The sequence below is a fragment of the Oryctolagus cuniculus genome, chromosome 4 (assembly GCF_051225735.1).
Source record: "Oryctolagus cuniculus isolate XC-2025 breed Fujian yellow rabbit chromosome 4, ASM5122573v1, whole genome shotgun sequence".
NCBI lineage: Eukaryota > Metazoa > Chordata > Mammalia > Lagomorpha > Leporidae > Oryctolagus > Oryctolagus cuniculus.
Window position 1 is genome coordinate 69784826 of NC_142870.1, and position 25668 is coordinate 69810493.

The 25668-nt window shown below is 39.7% G+C and overlaps 1 protein-coding gene across 4 annotated transcripts in view; it reads left to right on the plus strand.

Annotated features, from left to right (window-relative positions):
• Positions 1 to 25668, plus strand: part of GRAMD1C (GRAM domain containing 1C) — a 132261-nt gene that overhangs the window by 14912 nt on the left and 91681 nt on the right. For all 4 annotated transcript variants that reach the window (XR_016233097.1, XM_089331673.1, XM_002716687.6 and 1 more), the window contains exon 3: positions 15943 to 16027. Coding sequence is in view for 3 of the 4 variants with exons in the window: in XM_089331673.1 (XP_089187799.1) it covers positions 15943 to 16027 (85 nt within the window). In the remaining variant the exon portion in view is untranslated. The remainder of the gene's footprint in view (positions 1 to 15942; positions 16028 to 25668) is intronic.

The window sequence follows — 25668 nt, forward strand, 5'->3', positions numbered from 1 at the left end:
TGTGGCCAGGGAGTGCAGTGGAGGATGGCCCAAGTGCTTGGGCCCTGCGCCCCATGGGAGACCAGGATAAGTACCTGGCTCCTGCCATCGGATCAGCGCGGTGTGCCGGCCGCAGCGCGCCGGCCACGGCGGCCATTGGAGGGTGAACCAACGGCGAAAGGAAGACCTTTCTCTCTGTCTCTCTCTCTCACTATCCACTCTGCCTGTCAAAAAAAAAAAAAAAAAAAAGATTGCATTAGCTGATCTGGTATTTCTTGTGTTTCCATTTGAATTTTAGCATTTTTTTTCTAGATCTAAGAGGAATGTCATTGGTAATTTGATAGGTATGGCATTAAATCTGTACATTGCTTTTGGTAGTATGGACATTTTGATGATATTAATTCTTCCAATCCAAAAACATGGAAGATTTTTCCATTTGTGTGTGTGTTTTCCTCTATTTCTTTCTTTATTGTTTTGTAATTTTCATCACAGAGATCTTTGACTTTCTTGGTTAAATTTATTTCAAGGTATTTAATTTTTTTGTAGCTATTATGTATGGGATTGATCTTAGACATTCTTTCTAGCCATGGTATTATCTGTGTATGCAAAAGCTATTGATTTATGTGTGTTAATTTTATATCCTGCTACTTTACCGAACTCTTTTATGTGTTCCAGTAGTCTCTTGGTGAAGTTTTTTGGTTTCCATTTATATAGAATCATGTCTTCTGCAAATAGTGATAGTTTGACTTCCTCTTTTCCAATCTATATCTCTTCGATTTCTTTCTCTTACTTAATAGCTCTTGGCTAAAACATCCATGACTATATTGAATACCAATGGTGAGATTTTGCATCCATGTCTGGTTCTGGATCTTAGTTGGAATGTTTCTACTTTTCTTCATTGAATATGGTGCTGACTGTGGGCTTATCATCAATTGCCTTGATTGTGTTGATAATGTTCTGTCTAAATACAATTTGCTTAAGGTTTTCATCATGAAAGGATTTTTTTTATATACAGGCAGTGTTAGACAGTGAGAAAGAGAGACAGAGAGAAAGGTCTCCCTTCCATTGGTTCACCCCCCAGATGGCCACTATGGCAGGCGCGCTGCGCCGATCTGAAGCCAGAAGCCAGGTGCTTCCTCCTTGTCTCCCATGTGAGTGCAGGGCCCAAGTACTTGGGCCATCCTCCACTGCCTTTCCAGGCCACAGCAGAGAGCTGGACTGGAAAAGGAGCTACCGGGACAGAACCAGTGCCCCAACCAGGACTAGAACCCGGAATACTGGCGCCGCAGGTAGAGGATTAGCCTAGTGAGTGGTGGCGCTGGCCAGGATGTTGTATTTTATCAAATGCTTTCTCTGTATCTACTGAAATAATTATATGGTTTTTGCCCTTCAATTTCTTAATGTGATGTATCACATTTATTTATTGATTTGTGAACATTGAACCATCAATATATACCAGGGATAAATCCTACTTGGTCTGGGCGAATGATCTTCCTGATGTGTTGTTGGATTTGATTGGCTAGTATTTTGCTGAGGGTTTTTGCATCTATGTTCATCAGGGATATTAGTCTATAGTTCTTTTTCTCTGTTGTATCTTTTTATGGTTTAGGAAATAGGGTGATGCTGGCTTCGTAGAATAAGATTGGGAGGATTCCCTTCCTTTCAATTGTTTTATATAGCTTGAGAAGAATTGGAATTAGTTCTTCTTTAAAATGTCTGGTTGAATTAAGCAGTGAAGCCATTCGGTTCTGGGCTTTTCTTTGTTTGGAAGGTTTTTTATTACCGATTCAATTTCTGTCTTGGTTATCAGTCTGCTTAGGTTTTCTCTGTTTTTGTGACTCAATTTTGGTAGATTGTATATGTCTAGGAATCTATACTTTTCATCTAGATTTTCCAATTTGTTGGCATATAGCTCTTTGTAGTAATTCCTGATGATTCATTTTATTTCTGTGGTATCTGTTATATTTCCTTTTTCATCTCTAATCCTATTGGTTTGGTTCTTCCTCTTTTAGGGAGGTTAGTTGGGCCACTTGTGCATCAAATTTATTTATTTTTTCAAAAAATGATCTCTTCATTTCACTGATCTTTTGTATTTTTTGTTTCAATTTTGTTTATTTCTTCTCTAATTTTAATTATTTATTTGCTTCTAATTTTGGATTTTTTTTGTTGTTGCTTTTCTAGGCCTTTGAGGTACATTGTAACTCATTTATTTGGTGTCTTTCTAATTTTTTAATGTAGGCGCCAATTGCTTTAAATTTCCCTGTTAACTCTGCTTTTACTATATCGCATAAGTTTTTATTTATTTATTTATTTGAAAGGCAGAGTTACAGAGAGGCAGAGAAAGGGGGGCGGTTGTCTTCCATCCGCTGGTTCACTCCCCAGTTGGCTGCAATGGCTGGAGCTGTGCCAATCCGAAGCCAGAAGCCAGAAGCTTCTTCTGGGCCTCCCAGGTGGGTGCAGGGGCCCAAGGACCTGAACCATCTTCTGCTTTCCTAGCCCACAGCAGAGAACATGATTGGAAGTGGAGTAGCTGGGACTCAAACCGGTGCCCATTTGGGGTGTGGGCACTGCAGGCACTGGCTTTACCCGCTATGCCATAACGCTGGTCCCTATACCCCATAAGTTTTGAAATGTTGTATTTCACAACTTCATTCATTTCCAGAAATTTTTGATTTCTTCTTTATATTTTCCATAACCCACTGTTCATTCAAGAGCATGATGTTCAGTCTCTGTTTGCATATATTCTCAGGATTCTTGAGTTTTCAACTTTCAGCTTTATTCCATTGTCAACAGAAAAGATGTATGGTATGATTTTGATTTTTTTTAATTTGCTGAGGCTTGCTTTATTGTCTAGCATATGGTCTATCCTAGAGAAAGTTCCATGCCTGATGAAAAGAATGTGTATTATGCAATTGTGGGATGAAAGTTTCTGTAGATACCATTTAGGTCCATTTGGTCCACAGTGTATAATAGCTCTGTTGTTTCTTTGTTGATTATCTATCTAGTTCACTTGCCAACTGATTAAGGTGGGATGTTGAAGCCATCATTACTATTGTCTTGGAGTCTATGTCTTACTTTAGATCTATTAACATCTATTTAACATCTGTTAACATCAACATATGCCCTGGAATTTGGTGCATATACATTTATTATAGTCATATCTTCTTGTTAAATTGATCTCTTAATCATTATATAGTGTCCTTCTTTGTCCCTTTAACAGTTTTTGAGTTAAAGTCTATTTTGTCTGATATTAGGAGGGCTATCCCTGCTCATTTCTGCTTTCCATTAGCATGGAGTATCTTTTTACTATCCTTTTGCTTTCAGTCTGTGTGTATCTTTGTTGGTGAGGTTTGTTTCTTGTAGGCTGCAAATAGATGATTCTTGTTTTTTAATCCTCCAGCCTATATCTTTTAAATGGAGAGTTTAGGCCATTTACATTCTTGGTGACTTTTGATAAGTAACGACTTGGCCCTGCCATTTTTCCATAAATATTCCTATTTTTTTATTTTGGATTTCCTTTGTACTTTTACTGGGAGATTTTCTGCCTTCACCTTCTTTCATAGTAATGACCATCTTTCTGTGATTCTGTGTATAGCACATCCTTAAGTATCTTTTGTAAGGCTGGATGATTGGTGACAAATTCTTCAATTTCTGTTTGTTATGGAAAGTCTTTATTTCACCTTCATTAATAAATGAGAGCTTTGCAGGGTACAGTATTCTGGTTTTTTTTCTCTTATGTCTCTCCATTATCTTCTAGCCTCTAGTTTTTCTTTTTTCTTTCTTTCTTTTTTTTTTTTGACAGGCAGAGTGGACAGTGAGAGAGTGAGACAGAGAGAAAGGTCTTCCTTTGCCGTTGGTTCACCCTTCAATGGCCGCCGTGACCAGTGCGCTGTGGCCGGCACACTGCGCTGATCTGAAGGCAGGAGCCAGGTGCTTCTCCTAGTCCCCCATGGGGTGCAGGGCCCAAGCACTTGGGCCATCCTCCACTGCACTCCCTGGCCACAGCAGAGAGCTGGCCTAGAAGAGGGGCAACCGGGACAGAATCCAGTGCCCCTACTGGGAGTAGAACCTAGTGTGCTGGTGCCGCAAGACGGAGGATTAGCCTAGTGAGCCGCGGCGCCAGCCAGCCTCTAGTTTTTCTAATGAGAATTCAGCTGTGAGTCTAATTGGAGATCCTCTGAAAGTAACCTGGCATTTTTCTCATGAACATTTTAGAATCTTTTCTTTATGTTTTACTGTTGAAAGTTTGACTACAATGTGTCATGGTAAGGAGCTTTTCTGGTCATGTCTACAAGGAGTTCTAACTGCCTCGTGTACTTGGATGTTCCTTTCTTTCTCCAAATTAGGGAAGTTTTCTGTAATTATTTCACTGAATAGGCCTTCTAATCCATTCCTTCTTTCCACACCTTCAGGAACTCATAAAACTCATATGCTGGGTCATTTGATAGTATCCCATAAATATCGAAGAGTTTTAATTGTTCTAATTTCTTCTTTTTCCTTTTTTTTTTTTTTTTGGTCTGACTGAAAAATTTCCAAAGATTTGTCTTCTAGTTTGGATAAGCTCTTTTTTGCCTCACCAGTTCTTTTGTTAAGGCTTTCCACCTTGTTTTTATTTGACACATTGAATTCTTCATTTGTAATGTTTCATATTGATTTCTCTTCAAAATCTCAATTTTCTGGGAGAATTTTTCATTCATGTCATGTATGGATTTCTTTAATTCATGGATTTCTTCTCATTGCTTCTGAGTAATTCTAACTAATTGTTTGAATTCTGTTTCTGGCTTTTTATCAATATCTTCATCTTCACATTCTTATAAGGAAGTTTTGTTATGGTCCTTTAGGATGTTATGTTGTCTTCCTTATTTTTGTTTCCTCAATTTCGGCATTTGTTTTTAGGCATTTGTGGAAATATTTGTTGGTTTTTTCCCTCTGATAGCTTTTATGTATGAACTATGCCTCTGTGGCTTAGTAGGGTGTCTGCTGTTTCAGAGAATAACCAGAAGTGTGTTCTGGATATGGCCAGGGAGCTCTGGTCAGTGCTCTAGGGTTGGGTGAGTATCTGGGGTGACCCACAATTTGGGTGTGGTAGATTGCTTTTTTAGCAGAAAGGAGAGTATGATCACCTCTGTTGGTGTAATTACACCCTCCCTCCTCTCTTCCAAGGTAATCAATGCCCAGTTGTTAGCCCATAGTGGGTGCAATAGTCATTCGTCCTGCTGTAAGAACCACGTAAAGGAGCTGTGCAGCCTTCAGTGTGAGAATGGATCCCATTGCAATGATCCATCCCAGGCAATCAGGGAGCTCTGAGCACGTGGAGTCACTCACTTGATTGCCCAGAGACCCACCTACTGTACCCTGTGCCCTCTTGTGGAGTCACAGAGTTCCCACAGCCTCAGCACACAAGACTCCCACAGTCACAGCTTGCAGAGGATCCACTCTGCCCCCACTAACCTGTCCCAACCACAGAGAAGCAGAGATGTTCCCAGAGCCAGCTGCCTCCGGGTGCTCCACCGTGGTGGTTTGAGTCCTGGAGCCTGTGATATGTTGAGTTTGGAGGCACCTCACAGTCCCATGTGGGTGCCCAACCCCCTGTCAATCTTCCCAGCCAGATTCAAAGTCAATGGAGGACGTGGATTTTGCCCTCTGCTAGAATCTCTGGATCACCCATGTGCACAAGAGCCGCCAGCTAAATGTTGCCTTCTCCCTGCAGGTTGCTGGGTGCTTGCACCTGAGCTGCTGCCTGTGGTACTGCTGACAAGATGGTGTCTTATCCCAGCCAGTTGCTTGGAGCATACACAGCAGCTTCTGCAGCTGCGGCTTATGCCCAAAGGTGGCACCTTCCCTCTGTCAGCTAGTTGTCAGGTGCCATTACTGGGGGGATGGGGTGAGAGAAATGTACCCTTATTTTTCACTGCGTCAGCAGGTACACTGTCCTCCTTTGGGCTCCAGGCCAGACTCATGCCACATTCTCCCTCTGGCTATATCACCAGTGGCACCAGCTGCTGCAGTCTCATCTCACCTCACTCTCCAAAGCTGGCGCTTTCTCCGGTTCTTGGCTGCTGGGGTTGTGTGTTGTATCTGTGTGCTGTGCATCTGCACCTTCCACACTGATCTGCAGTGTTCCTCTTTAGTCCATAGAATTTCCACTGCAATTTTCTCACTAACTCTCCCCTAAGAATGCTAGCTCCACTTCTGATTGCAGCTTCTTGCTAATGTGCATCCTGGGAGACAACAGGTAATAGCTCAACTACTAGGGTCCCTGCTGCCCATGTGGGAGACCTGGATTGTGTTCCAGGCTTCTGGCTTCAGCTCATTCTAGCCAAGAGCTCTTGTGGATATTTGGGGAGTGAAACAGCAGATGAAAGATCTCTCTCTCTCTGTCTGCAAAAATACACAAATAAGAAATTAAAAAAATAAAGTTAGTTGTAAATAAATATTTATGCTTTTGCCCTTAGTAAACATACAAAGCAAAAGAGAAAGAAAAGCAAAACAAAACTCATCTTTTTGCTTCCTCACTAAAATAATGGTATAATCCAAGTGGAATAAGGTCCCGGAGGAAAAGCAGACAAAGATCTGAAGATTTATTTAACGCAACTTCTCTTACTAATGTAGAATTAGCGACTAATTAGAGTAGAAAAAGCCTTTGGGATTTTCTGTTGTGTGTGTTTAGATGATGACATAGTTAACTGGATTTTTTTTTTAAATAGGAAAAGTAGTGCTTTGGATAAAGTATTTAAGTATTCTTTTGTATTTTGGTATGTCATTATCATTATTTTTTTAATTGGAGAGGCAGGGAGACATAGAGAGAGCAAGTTTCCATCTGCTGATTCACTCTCCAAACATCCATGACAACCAGGGCTGGACCAAGGCTAACAGTGGGACCTGAGAACAGAATCCAGGTCTCTCATATGGGTGGCAGGAACCCAGTCACCTGAGCCTTTACTGCTGTTTCCCCAGCTCTGCAATATTAGGAAGCTAGAGTCAGGAACTGGAGCCGGATATGAAACCTCAGGGACTCAGGGGCCTTAACTGGCATCTTAACTGCTAGGTTAAACATTTGCCCCATATTGCATTAATGTTGAGGTCCTCTTGAAGAATATTTGGTACTTGTTTATACCCATTTCCTTAATAGCTGGTTTAGCTGATAATTGTATTTTAGAAGTGGAGGAATTTATCAAGTTTTCTGAATTGTGTTACCAATATTAAATTTATTCAGAGGCCCTTCATGTGTTTTTCTTTGAATAATTACGTATTTGAAAATCTTGGAAAATATACATAGAATGAAGAAGATGTGAAATCTCAGATACCTCAGATCTTCAATTTATAAAGAGAAAGAAAAAAAAGATGGAATAGGAAAAATTTAAAAGAGGTTATAATTCATAATGATAATTTCATTTTTCGTTCTAAACCATTATAAGTACAAAAAAGCAAGGCTGGACTTTGGAATATTATCTACGTATATAGAAATAATAACTAGTATATAACATTTTATGTTTTAATAGAAAATATATTGATTTGAATTTTTTCTAGAGCACAGTCTAGAAGTTTTTTAAAATTGTACAAAATAACAGAAATCTTGATTCTGTAGTTTATCATTGACTTTTTTAAGATTTATTTATTTGGAAGTCAGAGTTACACAGAGAGGGAAGGAGAGGCAGTGAGAGAGAGAGACGAGAGAGAGAGAGAGAGAGAGAGAGAGAGAGAGAGAGAGATATCTTCTATCTGCTGGTTCACTCCCCAGATGGCTGCAATGGCCAGAGCTGTGCCGACCCAAAGGCAGGAGCCAGGATATTCCTCCGGGTCTCCCATGCAGGTGCAGGGACCCAAGGACTTGGGCCATCTTCTACTGCTGTCTCAGGCCACAGCAGAGAGCTGGACTGGAGGTGGAGCAACTGGGACTTGAACTGGTGCTGACATGGGATGCCAGCATTGCAGCTGTGACTTTATTTGCTACACCTCAGCACCGGCCCCTATCGTTGACTTTTTTTTTTTTTTCAATCATTGACTCTTGAATGATCAGAGTCATATTATTCACAGATTTTTTTCCTACCTATAACTGGAGCTAATACTTGCCACAAACCTGCTTTAAAGGTACATCATAGGATTAATTAGCATTGTAATGTAAATTTAAAAAAGAATCCCAAGAGAATTAATTAGTGTTTTTGCAACATACTTTGGCAACTTTGAGGAAGAAGTTTCCTAAAATCATGTAGTCGTGGATTTAGTCAAGCATATAAAGGATATTTCAGATTTTCACTTTGTTGACTGATTGAAAAGAATAAACTCATTTTCCAATTCATGTTGAATTAAAATCATGTTTTATCTAATTAAAAATTTAAATATATAATTAGAAACTCTTTGCTAAACCAAGATATCTTTTTTATATTTCTAGATTTTATTATAAAGGAATGGGAGCCAGTCCTTCCAGCAATATTGACAGGGGACTATTTAACTTTTCCACTAACAGGATCTAGAAATACTGAATAAATTGTTACAAGCATTTTTTTTTAAAAAATGCATGTCTGGGCTCACAAAATAGCCAAGGAAATACCGAAGGGCTCAAAAAAGAGGGAACTGATTATCAGAGATTCAAGCACATAAACTAATGCAGAGATGGCCCTGAGGAGTTTGCTAGTCTCAAGCTTCAATGGTTGCCCAGGAAGAAGAGCCAGGAGAGAATGCCTTGGATTTGTATGAGTTGGAACTGAGAACCCTTTATAAATCCACAACTCTTGCAGAGTGATACCCCATGTGAAATGTAGACTAGGAAAAAAATCCTCATCCCTGATGCTGGTTTGACTAACAGCCCCATGATTAGACACTTGCAGTACTGGCTTTTGATTTTAGGGCATAAGGTTATTGCCTCTTTGCAGGGCCTTCAGTTTTTTCTCTCTACCCTATTGTGGGCTCTTACAGGAGCCTCCTGGTAGGTCGTTGCCCTTTATTCTGCCTCCTATCATATTCTCTTTAGGAATCTTTGGAGGGGTGCCCATCTTCTCTGATGGATGTTCTCTCCCATTAAGCCTAACATAATGGTGAACAATCTCCAGTGCACTTCTTGTCTCTGATAGATCAGCCTCTGGCTTACAGTCACCCTTGGGACCTATATGGCAGCTGCCTGAACCTTTTGTTTCAGAGGCAGACCCAAGTAGCTGACTGCCAACTAGGCATCGCTGGCCTAAGGTATTTTTTTTTTCTTGTTAAATATATAGATAGGATTAAGTGTCAGAGGGATCACATAAATAAGACCAAGTGTCTGGTAGTAACAATAGATAGAATTAAAAAGGAGAGAATTTTCCAACTTGGGAAGCAGTCCACACAGCAGACTCATAGAATGACAAATGCTGTAAACAGCATTCTGACCTCAGAATCAGCCCTTAATGCATTCAAATCTGAATGAAAAGCCCAAGAGAGCATTTCAGGCATGGAAAGCCAAGACATTGTGCTTATGTAGATGCCAACCGTTAAGATTTTTCACAAGATGCTGGTTCATTGAATTTTACTGTATTTACATATGTAAGTATGCACAACAACTGTTGGAATCGCATAGAGTAACAAGATTTTTATTTTCGAAAGTGATTCTGGAGAACTACAAGAAAAGAAGAGATTGGGGTCTTTAAGGACAGAAACTTAAAATATTTAAAATTTTTAATTTTTAATGCTTCAAGTAGTGTATCTAACTGTTTTCTTTCCTGGGACTTTAATTGCATGTGTGTTGGGCCTCCTTACTGTGTCCTTAGTCTGTTATCCTTTATTCTCTATTTTCCAACACTTTGGTAGAAACATGTTGATTCCCAGAGTGATTTCTTCTAGAGAAGATTTTCATATACAGATACCAAGCAAACTGTGATCACTGTAATCCATTTTTAAGGATTAAAGCCTAGTATATTGTTTCTTCTGGAAAATGTTCCTTGTGTGCTTGAAAAAAAAAGTGTATTCTGCACTTGTTGAATGCCAGTTAGATGTATTAGCTGTATATTGTTGTTTAAATGTTCTATATCCTTTCTGGTTTTGGTCTTGTCTTTGTATCAGTTACTGAAAACTAGCTGTTCTGTCAATTGTCAGTTTTTGTTTCATGCATTTTGGGTCTCTTGTTGGGTGTGTATAAATATTCTTCATGTATTGACCCCTTTATCATTATGAAATCTTAGTTTATTAATATTTCTTGTCATAATGTATATTTCCACTGATAGAGATATAATCACTCAGATTCTCTTGTGATTACTATTTGTATAGTATATCTTTTTTCTGTCCTTTTATTTTTAATTTCTTAGTGTTTTTATTGTAGATAGCATATAGTGTTTCTATTTCTATCCAGTTTGATAATCTGTGTTTAGTCCATTTACTTTTTTTTTTTTAAAAAAAAGCATTTTATTTATTTTGAGAGAAAAAGAGAGAGAGAGAGAGAGAGAGAGGAATGTACCATCCACTGGTACCAGAGCCAGGAGCCTGGAGCTTCATCTATGTCTCCCAGGAGGGTGACAGGGGCCCTAAGACTTGGGCCATCTTCTGCTATTTTCCCAGGCACATTAGCAGGGATCTGGATTGAAAGTAGAGCAATTGGGACTCAAACCAATGCCTATATGGGATGCTGACACTATAGGCAGCGACTTCACCCACTACACCACAGCTTTGGCCCTCTATTTACTTTTAATATAGTTAGAATATGGTTGGGTTTATAAATATTCATTTTGCTATTTTTTCTGTATATTTTGTATACTTTAGTTTTTAATTTTTAAATTTGTTCTATTTATTTGAAAGAGAGGCAGAGAGATCTCACATCTTCTGGTTTACTTTCCAAATGTTCACAATAGCCAAGACTGGCCCAGGTCAAAGCCATGAGTTGGGAATCCAAGTCTCCCACATGGGTGGCAAAGACTTGAATACTTGAGCTATCACCTGCTGCCTCCCAGGGTGTGCATTAGCAGGAAGCAGGAATCAGGAGTGGAGCTGGGATGTGGGTGTCTCAAACAGCGGCCTGACTGCTGCACCAAATGCCCATCAGTTTTATGTCTTTCCTTGTTCCTCTATTCCCCATTTCCTTCTTTTTTATGGCCCAATATTTGTGGTTGCTATATAATTCCTTTTGGTTCTTGAAAAAAATTTTTTTAAATAAAGTGATTGCTCAAAGGATTTTACTGTACATCATAACTTCACACAGTATACTTCAGATTTCTACTGATGTGATTTTGTTAAAATATTGATCTTTTGCTCTATCCTAATTCCATTACTTCTCATAAACCCAGCATTACAGTGTTATAATTATTGCTTTACACTCTGGCCTCAGAATCAGCCCTTAAGGCATGTGGATCCGGCTGAAAAGCCCATGAGAGGATTTCAGGCATGGAAAGCCAAGACACTCTGGCAAAAAAAAAAAAAAAAAAAAAAAAAAAAAAAAAAAAAAAAAAAAAACACCTAAATGAAAGATCTCTGCGAGTGGAAAGAACAGGTCATCAAAGAAGGAGGTACCTTTCTCTGAAGGGAGGAGAGAACTTCCACTTTGACTACTACCTTGTCTAAATATGATCAGAGTCGGTGAACTCAAAAGGCTTCCATAGCCTTGGCAACTCATGACAAGAGCCTAGGGTGATTACTGATGCCATAGACAAGAGTGTCAATTTATTAAGTCAACAATAGGAGTCACTGTGCACTTACTCCTCATGTAGGATCTCTGTCCTTAGTGTGCTGTACATTGTGATTTAATGCTATAACTAGTACTCAAACAGTATTTTTCACTTTGTGTTTCTATGTGGGTGCAAACTGTTGAAATCTTTACTTAATATATGCTAAACTGATCTTATGTATATAAAGAGAATTGAAAATGAATCTTGATGTGAATGGAAGGGGAGAGGGAGTGGGAAAGGGGAGGGTTGTGGGTGGGAGGGACGGTATGGGGGGGAAGCCATTGTAATCCATAAGTCGTACTTTGGAAATTTATATTCATTAAATAAAAGTTAAAAAAAAAAGAAAATAAATGTAAAAAAAAAGAGTCCATTAAAGCAATATATTTTTTTCTTTTTTTAGCTTTTATTTAATGAATATAAATTTCCAAAGTACAGCTTATAGATTACAATGGCTTCTCCCCCATAACGTCCCTCCCACCCGCAACCCTCCCCTTTCCCACTCCCTCTCCCCTTACTTTAATGGACTCTTATGTTTTAAAAGACATTAAGAGAGAAATGAGAAAATAGATTGTTTATTTATTTATTTAAAAGGCAGAGTTGTAGAGAGGCAAAGGCAGAGAGAGTGAGAGAGAAAGAGAGGGAGGTCTTCCATCTGCTGGTTCATTTTCCAGATGCCCACAAATGCCGGAGCTGTGCCAATCTGAAGCCAGGATCCAGGAGCTTTTTCCACGTCTCCCACAGGAGTGCAGGGGCCCAAGGACTTGGGGCATCTTTTCGGTGTAGGGCCTCCTGCCTTCCCAGGCCATAGCAGAGAGCTGGTTCAGAAATGGAGCAGCTGGGACCTGAACTGGAGCCCAAATGGGATGTTGACACCACAGGTGGTGGCTTTACCTGCTACGCCACAGTGCTGGTCCTTATATATCTTTTAGATATGCTTATACATTTGAACTTCTGGTACTCTTCATTTCTTCTTATGAATTTGAGTTACCATAAGATGTCATACCCTTGCAGTCTGAAGAACTTCCCTTGGTATTTTTCCTAAGCTGGGGCTGTAGTCTCCATTGTTCATGATGAGAAGTTACCTTCGAGTCATATAGCTTTCACTGTATGTGATGACTCATTTTTTCTTTGTTTTCAAGATTTTTTCTGTCTTTAGACAGTTTAACTATTGTATGTCTAAGTGTGACTCTCCTTGTGTTTATCCTACTTGAGGTTTATTGCATTTCTTTGATGTCTAAGTTAATATTTTTCATCAAAATTGGAAAGTTTGACCATTGCTCCTGTTGGATATAGCAGACAATGATGTCAAAGCAGTTATTACATATGTATTCAAAGAACTAGAGGGAATAATGCTTAAACAACTACAAGAAATTATGACAAGGACTTTTGCCCTCCTTTTCCCTTCTGATACTGTCATTACCTATATTTTAGTTCACTTGGTGTCCCATAGATCTGTGAAGAATCTGTTCATTTTCTACACTCTTTTTCCTCCCTTTTGAATTATAGCAGCTTTTCCCCCCATAACCTCCCTCCCACCTGCAACCATCCCATCTCCCACTTCCTCTCCCATCCCATTCTTTATCATGATTCATTTTCGATTGTCTTTATATACAGATCAACTTAGTGTATACTAAGTAAAGATTTCAACAGACTGAACCCACAAAGACACACAAAGTATAGAGTATTGTTTGAGTAATAGTTTTATCATTAATTCTCATAGTAAAACACATTAAGGGCAGAGGTCATACATGGGGAGCAGTGACTCCCGTTGTTGATTTAACAATTGACACTCTTGTTTATGGCATCAGTAATCACCCTAGGCTCTTGTCATGAGTTGCCAAGGCTATGGAAGCCTCTTGAGTTCAGCAACTCCAATCTTATTTAGACAAGGCCATTTTCAAAGTGGAAGTTCTCTCCTCCCTTCAGAGGAAGGTACTGCCTTCTTTGATGGCCCGTTCTTTCCACCAGGATCTCACTCACAGAGATCTTTCCTTTAGGTCTTTTTCTTTTTTTTTCTTTCTTTTTTTTTTTTTCTTTTTTTTTTTTTTTTTTTTTTTTTTGCCACAATGTCTTGGCTTTCCATGCTTGTGAAACTCTCATGGGATTTTTAGCCAGATCTGAATGCCTTAAGGGCTGATTCTGAGGCCAGAGTGCTGTTTAGGGTTTTTGCCATTCTATGAGTGTGCTGTGTATCCTGCTTCCCATGTGGGCTCATTCTCTCCTTTTTAATTCTATCAATTATTATTTTCAGGCACTGGTCTTATTTATGTAATCCTTTTGACACTTAATTCTGTCTTTTTGATCAATTATGAAATTAAACTGATCACTTTAACAAGTAAGATGGCGTTGGTACATGCCACCTTGATGGAATTGAATTGCAATCCCCTGGAATATTTCTAGCTCTACTATTAGGGGTAAGTCCGAGTGAGCATATCCCAAATTGTACATCTCCTCCCTCTCTTATTCCCACTCTTATATTTAACAGGGATCACTTTTCAGTTAAATTTAAACACCTAAGAATAATTGTGTGTTAATTAAAGAGTTCAACAATGGTATTAAGTAGAACAACAACAACAACAACAAAAAACACAAAAAGGAATAAAATAGTAAGTTATTCCTCGACAGTCAGGGCAAGGGCTGATCAAGTCATTGTTTCTCATAGTGTCCATTTCACTTCAACAGGTTTCCTTTTAGGTGCTCAGTTAGTTGTCACCGATCAGGGAGAACATATGATATTTGTCCCTTTGGGACTGGCTTAATTCACTCAGCATGATGTGTTCCAGATTCCTCCATTTTGTTGCAAATGACCAGATTTCATTGCTTTTTACTGCTGTATAGTATTCTATAGAGAACATATCCCATAATTTCTTTATCCAGTCTCCTGTTGATGGGCATTTAGGATTCCAGGTCTTAGCTATTGTGAATTGAGCTGCAATAAACATGGAGGTGCAGACAGCTCTTTTATTTGCCAATTTAATTTCCTTTGGGTAAATTCCAAGGAGCGGGATGGCTGGGTTGTATGGTAGGGTTATATTCAAGTTCCTGAGGAATCTCCAGACTGACTTCCATAGTGGCTTTACCAGTTTGCATTCCCACCAACAGTGGGTTAGGGTCCCTTTTTCCCCACATTCTCGGCAGCATCTCTTGTTGGTAGATTTTTTGTATGTGAGCCATTCTAACCGGGGTGAGGTGAAATCCTCCTTGTGGTTTTGATTTGCATTTCCCTGATTGCTAGTGACCCTGAACATTTTTTCATGTGTCTGTTGGCCATTTGGATTTCCTCTTTTGAAAAATGTCTATTGAGGTCCTTGGCCTATCTCTTAAGTGGGTTGTTTATTTTGTTGTTGTGGAGTTTCTTGATCTCTTTGTAGATTCTGGTTATTAATCCTTTATCTGTTGCATAGTTTGCAAATATTTTTTCCGATTCTGTTGGTTGCCTCTTCACTTTCCTGACTGCTTCTTTTACAGTACAGAAACTTTTCAATTTGATGTAATCCTAATTTTTTTTTTTTTTTTTTTTGGCCGGGCAGAGTTAGATAGTGAGAGAGAGACAGAGAGAGAGTTATAAAGGAGAGAGAGACAGAGAGAGAAGTCTTCCTTCTGTTGGTTCACTCCCCTAATGGCCGCTGCATGATCTGAAGCCAGGATCTGGGTACTTCCTCCCAGTCTCCCATGCAGGTGCAGGGACCCAAGCACTTGGGCCATCCTCCTCTGCCCTCGTGGGCCACAGCAGAGAGCTGGAATGGAAGAGGAGCAACCGGGACTAGTACCTGGTGCCCCAACTGGGACTAGAACCTGGGGTGCCATTGTTGCAGGCAGAGGATTAGCCAAGTGAGCCATGGCGCCGGCAATCCCAATTGTTAAGTTTGGCTTTGACTGCCTGTGCCTCTGGGGTCTTTTCCAAGAAGTCTTTACCTGTGCCTATATCCTGCAGAGTTTCTCTGATGTTCTCTAATAATTTGATGGTGTCGGTCATAGATTTAGATCTTTAATCCATGTTGAGTGGATTTTTGTCCAACTGTAGATTTTCATGAACATTATTTCTTGGTTTATTGTTTGCTTTTGATCAAATTCCAGTCATTTTAGATGACTCTTATTGACAGTTTTTTTTTTCCAGTTATATATTTGCTTTTGCAGAGATTGCCAAACTTTTCATCCTATCATACTGCTAATAGTCTTCTTTGTTCTTTTTGGTGTTTCTAAAAATGCTTCTAGTTTTTCAAATAAAATATCTATAAAATACTGCATAAAAAGCATATGATTTTAAATTCCATTGTAAATTTATTTTTATGACATTATAATTACAGTGAACCAGAACTTCAAACTCTTTATTTTGCAGATTTCAAGTTCCACTTATAAAGACAGGAATGAGGAATACAAAAGACAATTTACACATCTACCTGATACAGAGAAGCTAATAGCAGGTAAAAAAAAGATAAACATTTACAGAAAGTAACCATTTTATTGCCTTATTATCATGATAGAACTGGTGAGTGACATATACTTTCTATATATAGAGAGAAACTATACATATATAGTATATAAACTATATATATACTATATATATAGTGTGTATATATATATATATATATATATACTGTTTAAGCCTTTGTGCCAGACAGCAAATGATTTTCAAGATAAATAACATCTTACTCACAATCAGACAATGTAAAACTACATTGTAATTTGGGGAGGACTGATTTCTGACTTATGAGAATGTTAAGTACTAACTAAGAAAATAGCAGTGAGCAGAAATGATTTGCCCCCTTTTTTCCTGTTGCTCTTTTCATAATTTTGGAGGGAAAACAAAATTGATATTCAATATGTATTAACTGGCCTCAGAAAAATATACTCTTTAACACCTGTACTCATAGAATAATTTGATAAAATGTCCTAGGGCTAAATCATTATTCTAATTCTTTGCATAGATTTTTTTGAGATAGACTTTAAAAGTGAAAATCAAATTATTTTCTTACAAAATTACTATATTTATTTATTTATTTTCCCAAAGAAAAATTTTATTATATTTATTTTTATTATTATATTTTATTTATTCCCCCTCCAAAGAAACCTTTTATTTGAGGAATACAGACTTCATGCATTTCATAAGTACAACTTTAGGAATATAGTGTTTCTTTCCACCATACCTGCCCTCCCACCCACTCTCCCACCACTCCTCCTCCTCCCTCTCCCATTCCCAGTCCCATTCTCCATTAAGATCCATTTTCGATTAACTTCATACACAGAAGATCAACTCTATACTAAGTAAAAAGTTCAACAATTTGTACGAAAACAACAACAAAACTGTTCCTCAACAGTCAAGAAAAGGGCTGTTCAAAGTCATTGCATCTTGATGTTAATTTCACTTTTTTTTTTAAGAAACTTAATTAACTTTATTTATTTATTTATTTTTGACAGGCAGAGTGGACAGTGAGAGAGAGAGAGAGACAGAGAGAAAGGTCGTCCTTTGCCGTTGGTTCACCCTTCAATGGCTGCCGTGGCCAGTGCGCTGTGGCCAGCACATCGCGCTGATCCGAAGCCAGGAGCCAGGTGCTTCTCCTGGTCTCCCATGGGGTGCAGGGCCCAAGTACTTGGGCCATCCTCCACTGCACTCCCAGGCCATAGTAGAGAGCTGGCCTGGAAGAGGGGCAACTGGGACAGAATCCGGCGCCCCGACCGGGACTAGAACCCTGTGTGCCCAGCGCCACAGGTGGAGGATTAGCCTATTGAGCTGCAGCACTGGCCGAAACCTAATTAACTTTAAAGAAGCACCCAAGAATGATAAATTTTTTGTGAGCACTTAGACATAATTTTAATACAACTCTTTGAGGACAGAGGTCCTGTGTGGGAAGTTAGTGCACAGTGACTCTTGTTGTTAATTTAACAATTAACACTCTTAAGTGTGATGTTAGTGATCACCCAAGGCTCTTGATATGAGCCACCTACGCTATGGAAGCCTTTTGAATCCATGAACTCCATCAGTATTTAGACAAGGCTATAAGTAAAATGGAAGTTCCCTCTTCCCTTTAGAGAAAAGTACCTCCTTCTTTGATGACCACTTCTTTCTACGGGGGTCTCACCCACTGAGGTCCTTCATGTAGGATATTTTTTGCCACAGTTTCTTGGCTTCCCATGTCTGAAGTGCTCTCATGGGCTTTTCAGCCAGACCAGAATGCCTTAATGGCTGATTCTGAGGTCAGAGTGCCATTTAAAGCAGTTCTCATTTCATGGGTGTGCTATGTGGATTGCTTCCCATGTTGGAGCAATCACTCCTTTTTTAATTCTATCTATTATTATTACAAGACACTCAATCCTATCCATATGATAACTTTAACATTTGATGGTATTTTTACCACCCAGCCCTTTATTTATTTTTAAAGATTTATTTTATTTATTTTTACAGAGGGGGAGAGACAGTGGGAGAGGGACATCTTCCATCCTCTGGTTCCCTCCCCAAATGGTCACTACTGGTGGGCCTGTGTCAGACTAAAGCCAGGAGCCTGAAACCCCATCTGGGTCTGCCACATGGGTACAGGGGTCCATGTACTTGGACCGTATTTTGCTGCTTTCCTAGGTGCATTAACAGGGAGCTGGATCAGAAGTGGAGCTGCTAGGGATTCAAACTGGTGCTCATATGGGATGCTGGCGTCACAGGCAGAGGCTTAATCTGTTGCACCAAACCCTGGGCCCAAAAGTACTTTATTTTTTTTTTAAAGATTTATTTATTTATTTGCAAGTCAGAGTTACACAGAGGAGAGACAGAGAGAGAGAGAGAGGTCTTCCATCTGATAGTTCACTCCCCAATTGGCCGCAATGGCCAGAGCTGTGCTGGTCTGAAGCCAGGAACCAGGAGCCAGGAGCCAGGAGCTAGGAGCCAGGAGCTTTTTCCGGGTCTCCTACACGGGTTCTTACTCTGTGATAGCTTGTTAGATGTTTAAAAAATAGATCTTTTTCTCATGTATTGAAAATGTTTCTTGCTAGTCTGTCACTTGAGATCAAGGACTTTCCATAAAAGCCTTTCTAAATGCATCATTCTCATCATTGCCTTCCTAAAGGAAATTAATCCACTTAAACCATGACATTTCCTCGTTATAAAACATTACAGAGGCAGGAGTTTTGCACAACTGTTAACTCACTTCTTGGGACCTTTGCATCCCATATTGGAATGCCTGATTCAAGTCCTCGTTCCTCTGCCTCTGATCTAGCTTCTTGCTAATGTGCACCCTGGTAGGTAGCAGATGATGGCTTGAGTACCTGAACCCCTGCCACCCGCATGGGAGACTCAGATCAAGTTTTTGGCTTCTGTCTTTGACCTTGCCCCGTCCTGGTTGTTGCAGGCATGTGGGGAGTGAACCTGTGGATGGAAGGACTCTTATTGGCCTATTTCTCTCTCTCTGCCTTTCAAATAAAATTAAAAAAAAATCATGGAAAATAGAATTCAAAGATAAATCATGAAAAAATTATAGCTATAAAGAAAAATATAAATAAAAAATGAAAATCATTGGTGATCCTTCTACCTATAAATAATTTTGATTAATATTTTGTGGCTAACTTTTCAGATGTTTTCTAGGATGTATATTTGCTTTCAAAAATTTACATTTTTGTATTTTTTTCTGCCACTGTAAACCTGTTAAAGGTAGAAAATTTGGAAAATATGGATATTTACAAATTGAAAATTAAAACCACTTGTAACAATTGAACCATCCAGAAATATAGCAACAATACTCATAGCTATGTACATTTTAAAAATACACAATTTGGGCCGGTGCCGCGGCTCACTAGGCTAATCCTCCACCTTGCGGCGCAGGCACACCGGGTTCTAGTCCTGGTTGGGACGTCAGATTCTGTCCCGGTTGCCCCTCTTCCAGGCCAGCTCTCTGCTGTGGCCCGGGAAGGCAGTGGAGGATGGCCCAAGTGCTTGGGCCCTGCAGCTGCATGGGAGACCATGATAAGTACCTGGCTCCTGCCATCGGATCAGCGCGGTGCGCCGACCGCAACGGCCATTGAGGGGTGAACCAACGGCAAAGGAAGACCTTTCTCTCTGTCTCTCTCTCTCTCACTGTCCACTCTGCCTGTCCAAAAAAAAAAAAAAAAAAAAAAAGATTTGATTTCCTGAGAAAGCTTTTCATATATGTTTAGTATCCTCTCCCAGTTTATTTTTCATCATGTTATCTTCAACCTTGCTCTTCTGAAGTCTGAATTCTGTAGATATGTCATTCCTTTCTACTTCTAGGATTTTTTACTTTATTTTTCCTACAGCTGTTTTTGCTGTTCTGTACCTGGCTATCTTTTGTTTATACTTTAAGACTCAAATATCACCCGTGTAGGGAAGCTTTTAATTGTAAATTTGACAAGATTTTGTTCAAGTCTGATATTAAGCTACTTCCAATCAGAATAACAGTGATAATTATTATTGAAATGTTAGCTAGTAAATAACCATAGCCTCAAGCTCTCCAGATGACTCCTCATGTCCAGTCTGTCCTGGCCTTTCTCCTAGAATACCTAGGGCCTTTCCATGACCAGCCCCTAGAGGATTTATATTTGACATACCAAAGACCTTAAAGTACTCTGATGCAACATTATGGTCAGTTCCCAATGTTGTTATATTTTTTGAAGCTTTATTTATTTATTTGAAAGACTGAGTTGGAGAGAGAGAAGAAGGAGAGGGAGAGGGAGAGGGAGAAGGAGAGGGAGGGAGGGAGACAGAGAGAGAGAGAGAGAGAGATAATTTCCATCCACTGGTTCACTCCTTAAATGTCTGAGATTGTCAGGGTTGGGCCAAGCCAAAGACAATAACCAGGAACTTCATCTAGGTCTCTCACATGAGTGGCAGGGATCCAAGTACTTGAGCCATCCTCAAATGCTTTCCCAGGCACATTAGGAGGGAGGCAGCTGGAGCTGCCAGGACTGAAACCAGTGCTCTGATATGGAATGCTGATGTTAAACACTGTGGAATAACCTTTCGCACCACAACTCTGGCTCCTTCAAATGATGTTATTTTAAGTATCACCTCTAGATAGATGTCCTTGCTATGTGTCCATTAAGTACCTTGTACTGTCTTCTTTCATAAATTTACAGAACTATTATCTGTATTTTTTGTTTTTGTAACTCTGACACCTATGTCCGTATTGGACTTCTAATACTACTCAGTGATTTGAATGGATGGTTGATAGGTAGTTCAATGAATGATTGAATAATGGATGTTATCATCCTTTAAAATTAGGAGAATGGATGAGCTCACCCATGGACAACATGTAGAATTAATAGAACAGTATAAAAGGAATTACGACATCAGTGGAAGAGGAGAATTCAGTAAAAGATTTGGAAGTAATGGTTAAAGAGTGTGTAAAGGTCTAAAAGGAAGGAATACCACAGTATTCAAGGGTAATGAGTTGTGAGGATAAGGAATTGGACGGCAGAGGAAATGCAAGAAGTAAAAATAACAATTTGTGGAGTGCAGCCAAAATAGTACACAGAGGAAAATGTATAGTATTAAAATGTATATATTGGGAAACAAAAAAGAGGAAAATAAGTAACCTAAGCTTACATCTCACAAAATTGTAGAAAGAAGGAGAAATTAAACCAAAAGCAAGCAGAAATAAATAAATTTATTTAAAACAGTGAAAATAAGCAAAATCAATGAGATCGGCTGATTTTTTGTGAACAACAGTGATTAACTTGATAAAGTGTGATTTGCAGGTATGGTGGGAAGAATCGCTATGTTCCTAAAGTTGTATTTATGAGATGCATGAAGTTTGTATACCTTAAATAAAAGGTTTCTGGGGGGAAAAAAGAGAAAAGTATAGTTATAGATTATCAATATCAGGAATGAAAGAGAGTTCATCACTACTGATTCCATGAGCATTAAAATGTTAATAAGAAAATATTACATACAAATCTATGTCCATAAATTCAATAAACTAACAAAATGGAGCAACTCCTTGAAAGGTATTGAAACTCACACAGAAAGAAACAGATAGCTTGAAAATACCCTCTAGAGATGCTTCTCAACTTAGGAGAGGTTTATGTCCCAGTAACCCCATCTTAAGTTTAAAATATTTTAAGTCAGGGGCAGGTGTTTGCCATAGAAATTAAACAGCTGGTTGGGACACCCACATCCCATCTTGGAGTGCCAGCTTTGAGTCTTGAAACTGTGATTCCAGTTCCTGATAATGTGCACTATGGGAGACAGCAGTAATGGTTCAGATGGTTGGGTCTTAATTCTCTGCTCCAGCCCCAGCCATTGCAGTCATTTGGGGAATTAACTAGTGGATAATAGCACATGCTCCTTCTGTCTCTCACTCTTTGTCCCTCTTCCTCTCCATCTCAAAATAAATACATAAATGTTTAGAAGTTATCTTTTTTTTTAAAGATTTATTTATTTATTTGAAAGTCAGAGTTACACAGAGAGAGAAGTAGAGAGAGAGAGGTCTTGCATCCGATGGTTCACTCCCCAATTGACTACAACGGCTAGAGCTGCGCCAATCCGAAGCCAGGAGCCAAGAGCTTCTTCCGGGTCTCCCATGCGGGTGCAGGAGACCAAGGACTTGGGCCATCCTCCATTGCTTTCCCAGGCCATAGAAGAGAGCTGGATCAGAAGTCGAACAACCAGGCCTCTAACTGGTGCCCATATGGGATACCAGTGCTTCAGGCCAGGGCGTTAATGCGCCATAGCACTGGCCCCTAGAAGTTATGTTTTGTTGCCAGCATTGTGTCATAGTTGGTTAAGCTGCCTCCTGCAATGCCAGCACCCCATAGGAGTGCCAATTCCAGTCCCAGCTGTTGCACTTCCATTCCAACTCTATGCTAATTTGCCTGGGAAAGCAACAGAAGATGCTCCAAGTGTTTGGGCCACTTCTACCCCTGTGGGAGACCTGGATAGACTTCCAGGATTCTGGCTTTGTTGCGTCCGTTTTGGGAGTGAACCAGTAGATGGAAGATCTCTCTCTCTCTCTCCCTGTGTAACTCTTCCTTTCACATAAATAATTTTTTTTAAGTTATTTTTTGGGGCAGGCACTGTGGCGTAGTGGGTTAAGCCCTATGATGCTGGCATCCCACATGGGCACTGGTTCGTGTCCTGGCTGCTCCACTTCTGATCCAGCTCCTTGCTAATGGCCTGGGAAAAGGAGTGGAATATGACCCAAGTGTTTGGGCCCCTGCCACCCACATGGAAGACCTGGATGAAGCTTCTGGCTCCTGGCTTCAGTCTGGCCCAGCCCTGGTCATTGTGGCATTCTGGGGAGTGAACCAGATGGTGGAACATATCTCCTTGTCTCTGTGTCTCCCTCTTTCTCTCTAACTCTGATTTTCAAATAAATAAAATAAAATCTTTTAAAAGTTCTTTTAAAAAAAATAAAAACATTTTAAATTAAAATTTCACTTAGTACCCCTGACATACTGGACATCATAGCCTAGTCACACAGTGTACAGTAGATTCCCAGTTGTTTACCCTTGTGATCACATGGGCTCAGTGTTACTCTCTAGCATCACAAGAGTGTATCTGTTGCATATTGATATCCTGGGAAAAGATAAAAACTCAAAGTACAGTTTCCACTGAATGCTATATTTTGGCACAATCATACAAAGTTAAAAAATTATAAGTTGAACCATTGGAAGTGTATATCTGCTTACTAAAGAAATTGAGTTTGTATGGGTCCAGCATTTGGCACAGCAGGTTAAGCCATGGCCTGAGATGCTGGCATTCTGTAGACTCACTGGTTTGAGTCTCAGCTGCCCACTTTTCATCTAGCTCCCTGCTAATGTTCCTGGGAAAGCACCAGAGATAGCCTGAGTGCTTGGGTCCCTGCCACCCACGTGGAAGACCTGGATGGAATTCCTGGCTCCTGCATTCAGCTGGGTTTATCCCCAGCTATTGTGTCCATTTTGGGAGCGAATCAATGGGTGGAAGATGTCCCTCTCTCTCCCTCTCTTTCTGTCATTCTGCCTTTCAAATAAACAAATAAACCTTTTAAAAAATTGAATTTGTAGTTAAAACCCTTTCAAAAAATAAAACTCTGGGTATGGAAGTATTCAGTGGTGAATCTACTAAACTTTTTTTTTTTTAAAGATTTTTATTTATTTGAGAGGTAGAGTTACAGACGGTGAGAGGGAGAGGCAGAGAGAAAGGTCTTCCTTCTGTTGCTTCACTCCCCAGATGGCCACAACGGCTGGAACTGCACAGATCCAAAGCCAGGAGCCAGGTGCTTCTTAGTCTCCCATGCAGGTGCAGGGGCCGAAGCACTTGGGTCCTCTTCTACTGCTTTTTCAGGCCATAGCAGAGAGCTGGAATGGAAGAGGAGTAGCTAGGACTAGAACCGGCACTCATATGGGATGCTGGCATCTCAGGTGGAGGATTAACCTGCTGCGCCATGGTGCCAGTCCCTATACTAAACTTTTAAGAAGAAAATAACACATCTCTTTTAGAAAGTAAGAAAGATCGCATCCTGTCTCATTTTATGAAGGTAATATTACTGTAATATCCAAATCAGACAAAGGCAGTATAAGGGGAAAGAAAACCTACAGGCAAAGACCTTTCATGAACACAGACATGAAAAATCTAAACAAAATATTAGCAAATAAAATTCAGCAATATATTAAAAGGATAATGGATTATGTGGTTGTTCATTCCTGAAATTCAAGACTGATTCAACCCTCAGAAATCAGTCAATCTAATTTACCATATTAAAGATTAAATATGAAACACCATGTAATCATCTCAATAGATACAGAGAAAGCATTTGACATCCATTCATGAAAAAAACCTCAATAAGGAAACAATAGAAAGTAACTTCTTCAGCCCTCTTTAAGTTACCTATTAAAATTCTACAGCTGATGTTATACTTTATGATAAAAGAGTAAATGCATTATACTTAAATTTACAAGCAAAGAAAAGATGGCTTCTGTTGCCATTCTGCTCAGAGTTATACTACTGGAAGTTTTTTGTGAAGTGTTATTTCTTTATTTATTTGAAAGGTAAAGTGATAGGGCAGACAAGAGACATATCTTCCATCCCCTGGTTCACTCCCCAAGTGTCCACAACAGGTAGAGTTGGGCCAGGCTGAAGTCAGGGGCCTGGAACTCCATCCAGAACTTCTGCATGGGTGGTGGGGATGCAAGCACTTAGTCTCATCTGCTGCATTCCCAGATACTTTGGCAGGAAGCTGGATTGGAAGCAGAGGCGCTGGGACTCGAACCAGCACTATAATATGGGATGTGGGGCTCTGAAGCAGAGGTATAACCTGTTGTGTCGTGACACCCATCACTGAACTACTAGAAAAAATTTTTTTAACATTTATTTATTTGAAAGGCAGAGTTATAGAGAGGGAGCGGCAGAGGAAGAGATAGAGATAGAGATAGAGATGGAGTGAGAGAGAGAGAGAGAGAGAGAGATGGAGATGGAAATGGAGAGAGAGAGAGAGAGAGAGAGAGAGAGAATCTTCCATCCATTGGTTCACTTCCCAAATGTCCACAGTGGCCAGGGCTGTGCCAGGCTGATGCCAAGAGCCAGGAGTTTCACCCACGTGGCTGCAGGGGCCCAAGCAGCCATCGTCCACTGCTTTCCCAGGCACATTAGCAGGGAGATGGATCAGAAGTGGAGCATCTAGGCTTTAAACCAGCACCCATGTGGGATGCTGGCACTGCATCAGCAGCTTTACATTTATACCACAGCCCCAGCCTCTAGAATTTTTAAGTGGAATAAGTGAGGTAAGATTAGAAAAGGAAATGAAAGACATATAAATTGGAGAAAAAGAAAAAATAACTTTCTTGTCAGAAGACATGATTTTTCAGATGAAAAATATCTCAGGTACTTTACAAAAAAGCAAGGTCACAGTTTTGAAGTTTCATTTAAACAAGCAGTGATATTTCCATGTACCAGCAGTGAAAAATTAGAATTTGAAGAAAATATACCATTTATATCAGGACCTCCCCAAAATGAAATATATAGGTATCAATCTGATATATGTATATGAGTAGGTTTTTTATACTGAAAACTGTAAAACACTGGTGAAAGAAGCAAAAGTGTTGGGACAAGTAGGCAAGTATTTACAACTTATTTTGTTTTTTG